General features: G+C 37.1%; 3 protein-coding genes across 3 annotated transcripts; 2 read left to right on the top strand and 1 right to left on the bottom strand.

The window, feature by feature from the left end:
• The first annotated feature begins 271 nt into the window (after positions 1–271).
• LOC125570174 lies at positions 272–1,075 on the top strand. Its single transcript, XM_048731437.1, has one exon. It carries the CDS (start codon positions 272–274, stop codon positions 1,073–1,075), a length of 804 nt encoding a protein of 267 aa, XP_048587394.1.
• An 85-nt stretch (positions 1,076–1,160) lies between these two features.
• LOC125570102 lies at positions 1,161–4,689 on the top strand. Its single transcript, XM_048731071.1, has 2 exons — positions 1,161–2,079; positions 2,733–4,689. Exons 1-2 carry the CDS (start codon positions 1,161–1,163, stop codon positions 2,765–2,767), a joined length of 954 nt encoding a protein of 317 aa, XP_048587028.1. The 3' UTR covers positions 2,768–4,689.
• A 745-nt stretch (positions 4,690–5,434) lies between these two features.
• On the bottom strand, positions 5,435–7,912 carry LOC5519026 (serine/threonine-protein kinase NIM1). The gene is made up of 3 exons (XM_032363790.2): positions 7,537–7,912; positions 7,186–7,454; positions 5,435–6,798 (listed from the first exon to the last, which is right to left on the bottom strand). Exons 1-3 carry the CDS (start codon positions 7,787–7,789, stop codon positions 6,034–6,036), a joined length of 1,287 nt encoding a protein of 428 aa, XP_032219681.1. The 5' UTR covers positions 7,790–7,912; the 3' UTR covers positions 5,435–6,033.
• Positions 7,913–9,642: the final 1,730 nt, after the last annotated feature.

Genomic DNA, 9,642 nt, shown 5'->3' with positions numbered 1-9,642 from the left:
CACACAATAGCTAATTTAACAAGATGCAGTACATGTGTACTAGGCGCATGTGTGTGAGCAGTTTTGGAATTTTAGTCACACAGCCCAAAGTTTATTGGAACATGTTCTATTACAGATGTGTGACATGACAGCGGCGTGGTTGGACGTGCCTAGCTTTAGCTCCGCGTTTTGAAGTCGTTGTTTGCACTTTCATGTGCATTAAGTTCATATATGTAATTCAAATATTTAGTGTTGTCGTATGTGTCTATTTGTTCTTTATTTTTTTGTGGCCATGGCTTTAACAAGAGAGGTTTTGGAAGAACTACTCGACAAGAAACTGGCGCCATTGCAGGCGTCTCTTGACTTTCTAAATGAAAAGTACGACATCATCTTAAAGAAAGTCTCAGATCAAGAGGTTAAAGTAAAAGAACTCTCGAAAGAGAATTCTCGTCTTCTTTCGGAAGTGGGGCTACTCAGATCTACATTATCAAACCAAGGGAAATGGCTAAACGATCTAGAGCAATATGGCCGCCGGGAATGCCTCGAGATCCGTGGGATCCCTGAGGTTAAAGGAGAAGACACTTCTCAAATAGCGTGTCAAGTCGCCAACCTAATTGGGGTCAAGCTCTCGAGACAGGATATCTCGACCAGCCACCGCATCAAGCCTAAAAACTCGACGGCAAAGTTCCCGCCCTCCATCATAGTCAAATTTACAAGCCGTGACAAGCGAGACGAAACATACAAAGCCAGGGGGAGGTTGCGTGAGCTCTCCACACACAACGTGCCTGGCCTGGATAGATTTAAAAGTAACTCGATCTATCTCAGTGAGTCTCTCACTCAAAGAAACAAGGCATTATTCAAAAGTGCGTTGGAGGATAGAAAACAAATGAAGTATGACTTCATTTGGACTGCAAATGGAAACATCTATTTGCGCAAGAATGAACGCAGTCCATCGATTCATGTTACCGATGAATCGGTATTAATAAATCTAAGAAGCTCCAGCTTTGTTCACGAAGTCGAAGGGGCGACGGCGATGACAGATACCAACATCTCCTCCAAGAGCGACAGTGCGGCAAGTACAAATACAGCAAGTTAAGAATAAGTCACATAGCTAACATGTATTCTTTCCATCGAAGTTTACAATTAACTAGATCACATATAAGTTCTTATGTTGACTTACAATGACTAGAGTTATCTGTCACATTTGTTCTAAAATTATAAGAAAGAACTGTCGTGCTGTCGAATGCGATTCATGTTTACAGTGGTGTCACTTTAAATGCTCAAAATTGTTGCTTAAACAGTTTAATCATTTATCGCTCACCAACGATTTATGGCTCTGTCAGCCCTGCTATTCTGAAGTCTTTCCCTTTCACAATTTAAACAACAATGATCTATTGGATCTAGTCTTTAATTCCAATACATTGTGCCACTGCTCCCCATTCATTGATCGCGTTCGCCTTGAAAATCTTCCTCATCTAGACATAGTTTCTAGTTTGAATTTTCCGAATTTAAGTGACTTTGATTTAGATATTAATATTCCTAGTCAGATTAATTCAAAATACTACTCCCCCCATGAATTTCACTCGTCTTATGAGCTTTCAAATTTATCAGACAAATCGCTCTCACTTCTTCATTGTAATATAAGAAGTATTTCAAAAAACTTTGATAAATTACAAGATATGCTTTCTACTTTAAATCATCCTTTTAAGTTAATTGCTCTATCTGAAACCTGGCATTCTGACTGTAGAGAGCATATTGCTAATTGTTCTCTCCCAGGTTTTACTTATATATCGAAACCGACTAAATTTTCAGTTGGGGGAGTAGGTTTATTTATAGCTGATTCTTTTAATTTCATTTTGAGGGAGGACTTATCCATTTCAAATGATCAACAAGAATCTTTATGGGTTGAAATACAAAATAATAAGGGTAGCAAAAACATATTATGTGGAGTTATTTACCGCCATCCAAATAGTTCTCTTGACCCCTTTTTAGAACATTCCTATAAAACCATGGACAAAATCAGTAAGGAGGGAAAGCTCTGCCTTTTTTCAGGTGACATAAATTTGAATTTATTAAATTCAGACTCCCACCAACAAACAGGGGAATTTCTTAATACTTTATTTTCATATTCTTTTCAGCCACATATCTTGCAACCTACTAGAATAACTGATCATTCGGCCACGCTCATAGACAATATATTTTTTAACTCGCTCGAACATAAAACTTGTAGTGGCAATATTGTTTATCCCTTAACAGATCATCTTCCCAATTTTCTGACAATAGATTCAATTAATATCAATGTCTCAAAAAATGACTTCTACCAAAGGGACTATTCTAGGTTGGATCAGGAAGCTTTAATTAATGATTTTAGCCAAATTGATTGGTCTTTACAGTTTTATGGTATGGATAATGTTAACGATATTTTTTCCTGTTTTCTTGCTAAGTCTAATGAAATAATTAATTCCCATGTTCCAATGAAAAAACTTTCTAGAAAAGAAATTAAATTCAAAGCAAAACCTTGGATATCCAAGGGCATCAGAACTTCGATTAATTATAAGAACAGGCTCTATAGGAAGTTTATTAAATCTAGAAATCAATATCATTTTGAAAAATACAAAATCTATAGAAATAAATTGAACCATTTAATAGCAATAAGTAAGAGAAAATACTATGAAAAGTACTTTAATTTTAACAAATCTAACATAAAAAATATCTGGAAAGGGATAAAAGAAATTGTCGTGCTAAAGCCTAAGGCTCATTTCACACCTTCAAAAATTGTATCTTCTAATAAGGTTTTAACCAATGTAAATGAGATAGCAAATGAGTTCAATTACTTCTTTGCTAATGTTGGCAGAAATATCAGCAACAATATTCCAAAAGTAAACACTTTATTTTCAGAATTTCTTCCAACAGCTAATTCTAACAGCTTTCTTCTAGCTCCCACATCTACAGAGGAAATTAGAAGTATAATCTTAGGAATTAAATCAGGTAAAGCTTGTGGTTCTTATAGCATTCCAATTACAGTTCTTAAAATACTAAGCTCTATTATTTCAAGGCCTCTGGAGATATTATACAATCTGTCCTTTTCTTCTGGCATTGTACCTGATGCCTTCAAAATTGCACGTGTCATACCTATTTACAAATCAGGCTCTCATTTTGACACTTCTAATTTTAGACCAATATCATTATTATCTATTTTTAATCAGTTACTTGAAAGGTTAATGTATAACAGAGTGATAAAATTTCTAGACAAATACGATATTTTGTACAAAAATCAATTTGGCTTTCGAGCCAATCATTCTACAGAACATGCTCTTCTGCTTATTACCGATAAAATCCAAAGATCAATTGAGGGTGGTCAATACTCTTGTGGCATATTTCTTGATTTTAGCAAAGCTTTTGATACTGTTGATCATAAAATATTATTAGCAAAACTTTATTCATACGGCATCCGTGGCATAGCTTATGAATGGTTTGTTTCCTACTTATCAAACAGGCAACAGTTTGTTTCTATTGGTAATGTGTCATCTGCACCACTACCAATAACATGTGGAGTGCCTCAAGGTTCAGTACTTGGTCCACTTCTCTTTCTTCTGTACATTAATGATTTTAATAACTGCTCCAACTTATTTGACTTTCATTTATTTGCTGATGATGCCAATTTATTTTGTGCCGATTCTTCATTGACATCCTTAGAGACCAAAGTAAACACAGATCTGTATAATATAAATCGTTGGCTTTGTGCAAATAAATTGGCTTTGAACATCAGTAAAACTAATTTTGTCATTTTTCGACCAGCACAAAAGAGGCTGGCTAGTTCTATTTCTTTATCAATCAATAATAATACCATTAAACAAAAAAATAATATCAAATATCTTGGTGTAGTTATTGACTCCTTTCTTAACTGGAAGGAGCACATTAACCAGTTAAGTAAGAAAATCTCCAGAGGTGTCGGAATAATAGCAAAGCTGCGTTACTATGTATCACCAACAATTCTCACTCAGCTATATTATTCTCTAATTTATCCATTTCTTACTTATGGTGCTATTATTTGGGGCAACACATATGAATCAACAATCAAGCCTCTTTTTATTTTACAGAAGAAAGCTGTTAGAATCATAACTTTCTCATCTTACATTGAACATACTTCTCCTATCTTTAGAAAACTAAATATCTTGAAATCTCCTGATCTAATCTATTACTTAAACACAATATTTATGTACAAATTTAATTTGAATCTACTTCCAACTCCTTTTGATTCTTTTTTTACTACGGTTGCTTCAAGGCACAAATATAATACAAGACTGGCTTCTAAATCATCGTACTGCCTCCCTTTACCTCGAACTAATTATGGAAAGTTTAATATTCGTTTTAAAGGTGCCTCAATTTGGAATAACATCAAAGAACCTACCAAAACCATGCGTTTGCCTAGCTTCAAGGCTGCAATAAAGACCTCAATCCTTGAAAATTATTAGCCTCTATCTAGTTTTTTTGTTTTATTGCATTTTATTTTGCTGCTGCTTTCATGTATTTTGTATTCGTGCCTTGTACGTCCTTGCTATACGCTCCATTTAATTGAACTATTTTGTGCTGCCTAGCCAGATTAGCTTTTTAGTTACTTCTAGGCAGCCAATACCCAAAATCTGTAATTATTATTTATTTTCTTACTGTAATTTCTGTGTGTGGTATAAATAAAGTTATATTGTTGTTGTTGTTGTTGTTGTTCTATGTAGTGTATACTTACAGTTTCCAAAGATTGGTTTTGCAACTAAATTGGCATAATGACTACACATTTTCAATCTCATCTTATAAAAAAAATCATAATTTTCTTTAATTTGCATTGAAATACATGTATCATTAATCACATATTCTTCCAGTTGTACTTTGAGAATCTAGTTTAAAATGTGTCTCATTGGTCACTAACATTAAACCCTGCAATTTGTTTGTCTGGTTTAGGGCAAGTAATTTGTGCAATAAATTGAGTGAAATATTTTTTTTTAATTGTGCTTCCTTTATTTATTCAAATTTGAAGTGATAAGAATCAAATTGCCAAGAGAAAAAGCAGAGATTTAATTAGTTTTGAGAAACTCTAAATAGAAACAGCCCTTAAAGAGAGTAAATTGGTTTTAATTTTTTTGAACCGAAAAAAAGCACATTTTTACTAGATGTAAACTGAATAAGAAAAGTTAGTAAATGGGACAAAGCACCCTCAAAACAAAAGAGTAGCCTTTGATGTGTTTGTCTGATAAATAGAAGGAAATGGATAAGAGTATTATTTGCACTTTTTGCTCATTAAAATGTGTTTGTTAAAAAGTTGATGGATGATAAATGTAAACTAAGAATCTTCTAACCACTCAAATAGCCACAGTAATATTCTTAACAGATTTTAGACAGCACTGTGATATTTTTTACTGACAGCATTGAGAAATGGGAAATGAACACATGAAACCCCTTGTTTGCTTTCAATTTTTCATTCATATCTGATATAAGTAGTTGCTAGTCGTTTCTCTGCGAATGAATAATAAATACTTTACAAAAATTTTGTTTCCATAGTGATGTTACCTATCAACACTCAATTAACCTTAAAAACGTCCTTTTTACATTTTCTAACCAAAAATAACTTAAAATACAAATATCTACAATTTCTGTACATTTTGAATATGTAAATGTGTGTGAACCCGTCGTGTTTTGATAAACGCATGATATATGTACACCTCGGTGATAAACTTGGTAACACAGTGGTGATAATTATGAATGCTCTACAACTTTGCAACGCAACTTTGTGTCATTAATAAATAAACAATATTTAAACTTTGCAATGGCTACGAAAGGGCGCAGTAAAAGACGGATTTGTTTACCTAGAGCACCTTGTCAACCAGCCGATGAATCAACGAATCCTTACATTCATTACTAACTAGATGCCTTTGTAAAAATAATCGGATAATTAGAAGAAATGGAGTGTGGAAATACTGTAATTCGTTTCCCTTTTTTGTAAAATTAGCTAGGAAAATAGCCACACCTGGATAGGAATAATAGAAACCTTGATTGCTACCATCACAATATGGAGCAAAATTTCGATTTGGTGTCCTGTGTCTTTTTAGTCCTATCCGGCCTGTCGTTGTGTTTTGAATCACAAGGCATGGAGCTGTAGTTACCAAATGAAGTAAGGGTCGATGACTTTCGCGAAAGTTCCGTCTTTCTTTTTTGTATTCTATGTAATACGATTCTATAAGTACCCGTAATACTATCTCTGGAATCATGACATCTACTCATGTGTTCAGTTGTGATGCCAAGATCATTGAGAACAACCAAGGCCTCTTTTTCGTCTTCCGAGGCAGCCTGCTTAGCCAGTATTGGTGGTGTTAAACTATATCTTTCATCCGCTTGTGGCAACGTCTCTGTCTCCAACCAAGTCGACCGTTTTATATCTTCTATAGAGAAGCGATCAGTAGGAACCGGCCGAAGTATGTTGCGAATTAGCTGTCTACAGCCATCCGATAAGAAATCGGGCAAAAAGAATGACCCATCTAAAATGCACTTCTTTAATTTACCGACAGTCTCTGCTCTGAATGGCATGACCCCAGTGACCATGAAATACAGCATTATCCCCATCGCCCAAATGTCTACGTAGATCCCGATATAATGCTCATCTTTGAAGAGTTCAGGTGCAGCGTACGGCGGTGATCCACAGAATGTGTTCAGAGCAGATTCTTTAGTAGCAGTCGTACTGAACCCAAAGTCCCCAACTTTGACCAAATTCGGCCCAGCAATAAACACATTTTCAGCTTTCAAGTCACGGTGTATAATGTCATTATCGTGCTGTTGGTGAAAGAGAAGACGTTTTTAATGAGCAAGGATAAATAGTGCTTGGTATCATGGCGCAGAATTCAGGCATAAATTACAAGTGCACTTGGTAAACTACAATAATACATCCGTTACACTAGACTGGCTTCCCAAAAAACACATTTCAAAGTAAAATCAATATTTTTGCGCCTACGAACCTATGGATGAAAAAGGAATTTTATTTTATCCAGTGGCCTGTGTGTCCCACAGCTAGTAGGGTCTACTCAAGCGTACCATTATCCTGTGAGTTCCGATTAAGAATTGTGTGCACAAAACGTGTTTGGTTTTTTTAAGAGGCAGCAAATCATCCCATTCAGACCATGGTTAAAAAATACCCTTTGATACAGTCGCCATTCAACATACCATATGCTCAACTGCAGAAAGAACTTGACCGTATAACTTTTTGGCGATTCTCTCAGGAAGTTTTCCCTCATTCGAGATCTTAGCAAAAAGCTCCCCACCGCACGCATATTCCATAACAATATGTAACTTCGATAACGTCTCGATGACCTCGTATAAGCGAATTATATTCGGATGATGCAAATTTTCCATGGATGATATTTCGCGGGAGAGTAGTCGCTGCGTTTTCTGATCGAGTTTAGTTTTGTCGAGTATCTTGATAGCCACTTTCTCTGAAAGAATCGAACACAGAACAACATCAACAACGATTCATCTATCCCACGAGCAAGAACAAACTTCTGACCCCTCACTCACCTCGAGTTAGTGATTGTATCCCCATTTTAACCTGACAAAAATTCCCAGTTCCAAGCTCTCCACGGATTCGATAAAATCCAATACGCTTCCCAAGACTTATTTCCTTCAGGTAACGTTCTTCGTTGGACAAGTCGTGGTTGAGCCTTTGATACGGGGTAAGCTTTTTTTGAGGTTCATCTCCCTTCGTGTCTGCACTCTCGGCGACACCAGACGATCTCGTCATGGCCTGATTATTATTATTTGCTACAGTCATATTGCTTTGCGGACTTTGCCAAGTCCACAAGCTTTTGGAGGCTACATGTTACCTCAGTCAACTCGCACAAGTAGCATAATCACGTTCCTCTAAATTATCAAATTCACCAGTGACAGAAGTTGCTATGGAAACACTCGCTCAAAGGCCCAGTCCGCGCAGATGACAATAAAATGCGGCTGATACGTTATTGTGACGTCATGTAATTAAGTGAAGTGTGATTTAGATTTTTTGTTTACCCTCCAGGTGATTAAAATTGTTTATGATTTCTTGAAGGGAGTCTGACCCACAAAAGTATTAATTGGTCGGGGTGCTTTTCAATTGGTTTTCTTTTGCGTAGGAGAACAAAACTAGTTCGAAAATCTGTCAAATAAAGAACGAACCTGTGAGGCAATTTACGCCGACGACATAAAAAATTTACAAGATTTCTGCAACTAAACATGTCCCGTAACCAATACACAGTACTGTACATCCAGAACGGTTGTATGGGCAAAAAGGCGCTTTGTTCGTCATAAATCCGAGCCAAAAAAAATAATGAATAGTGGTAAAATAAACCGCAAACTTGGCTCCTTGTTGATTTTATTCAGCCTTCATCAAACAAAGGATTAAGACTTCATCGAATATGTTCCAATGAAACGGCGGCTCAGGGATTGTCTAGTGAGATTTGGATAAGTGTTGAGCCTGTTCAGCACAACACGGGGCCTTCTCGGGAAGGTGTCGTGTGTTGCGTGCGGTTGTTGACGTAAGAGCGCGCGACATGGTAGAAAGAACCGATTTGACGAGGGTTGGCGGTAGGAGGGCATTCTCGAGGATCCAGCGTCTTCTATTTTCGGCCGCAATGAAATAAAGCCTTAGGGCCCTGGCCAAACGAGGACACATGTTTCCCGCAACATTGGGTAAACGTGTTTCCCAAATGTTTCCGAGGGTGGCCAAGCGGTCACGAAACATCGGGAAATATTTATGCGCGCTGTGGAAACATTTTTTGTGTCCTGGACACAAAATTTGTGGCGCGCAACAATGTTTCCATGTTGGCCAAACTGGGGTACATCGAGGAAACATGCGCGCGGACAACATGTTTCCGGCAACATGCGAACTTTCGCTTTTTTTTATCCGGCACGGATAGTAGGGTAGTATCACGCGGCATTCATTACGGTTCGTCGTCGGTCGTACTTGGCCTCGTCCCCATGCGTCTCTGGGCTGCGTGACCACCTTTTAATGACGTCACCTTGATTTAGTGGGGGAGGGGGGATCCCCAGGTTTGGGTACGGAGAAGCATGTCGTATATCTTTTAGGGTTCTTATAACTATGGAAGTGCTAACTTGTTTTAAAAAAATAATTTAAATTTAGATCGTTAGATATTCTTTAAAACATGGACGTGACTATACATGCTTTTAAATTTACTATTTTTCCCCCCCAAATTAAAATGGTGGTAATTATCTTGAATGCCCCAAGGTCCGTTTCTGTAGAGCTGAACACGATTAGCGCTAGAAGTATTGAAGAGCACGCATTCGGGCATTTAATAGGCATGCACGTTTCCTCTCCAAATATATAAAAAACAAGATTAACCTTTGGAGTGGGATTTGCTTTGTAACCGTAGTAAGCGTATTTGATACCGTCAAACTAAATGAGATTATAGCGCTCTTGGCGGTGTTCCCACAAAAACCCAAACGCCTACTTCCGTCACTATTCTCGGTGCCTTTGTGAATCTTGGGGAGATGTCCACTAAAGATAACATCAAGAGAAAGTAGTTCTTGACCTTCAACGCAGTTTTTATGTTCTTGGCTTTCGAACAAATCGTTTGGAGTAGTTTAAAGTGGTTCTAAGCCTCGCGTTCGAGCTAGCACAAAGGACGTGGT

Source organism: Nematostella vectensis, chromosome 1, assembly GCF_932526225.1.
Source record: "Nematostella vectensis chromosome 1, jaNemVect1.1, whole genome shotgun sequence".
Classification (NCBI taxonomy): Eukaryota; Metazoa; Cnidaria; class Anthozoa; order Actiniaria; family Edwardsiidae; genus Nematostella; species Nematostella vectensis.
Note: the sequence above shows the minus strand (reverse complement) of the source record. Positions and strands in the feature narration are given on the sequence as shown.

Coding starts and splice junctions, on each gene's coding strand:
- LOC125570174 (XM_048731437.1), top strand. CDS start 272: ATGGCTTTAACAAGAGAGGTTTTGGAAGAACTACTCGACAAGAAACTG.
- LOC5519026 (XM_032363790.2), bottom strand. CDS start 7,789: ATGACTGTAGCAAATAATAATAATCAGGCCATGACGAGATCGTCTGGT. Junction 7,455..7,536: donor GATACAATCACTAACTCGAG/GTGAGTGAGGGG, acceptor CGATTCTTTCAG/AGAAAGTGGCTATCAAGATA. Junction 6,799..7,185: donor TTTCTGCAGTTGAGCATATG/GTATGTTGAATG, acceptor TTTCACCAACAG/CACGATAATGACATTATACA.
- LOC125570102 (XM_048731071.1), top strand. CDS start 1,161: ATGACTAGAGTTATCTGTCACATTTGTTCTAAAATTATAAGAAAGAAC. Junction 2,080..2,732: donor AGACTCCCACCAACAAACAG/GGGAATTTCTTA, acceptor CTAAAGCCTAAG/GCTCATTTCACACCTTCAAA.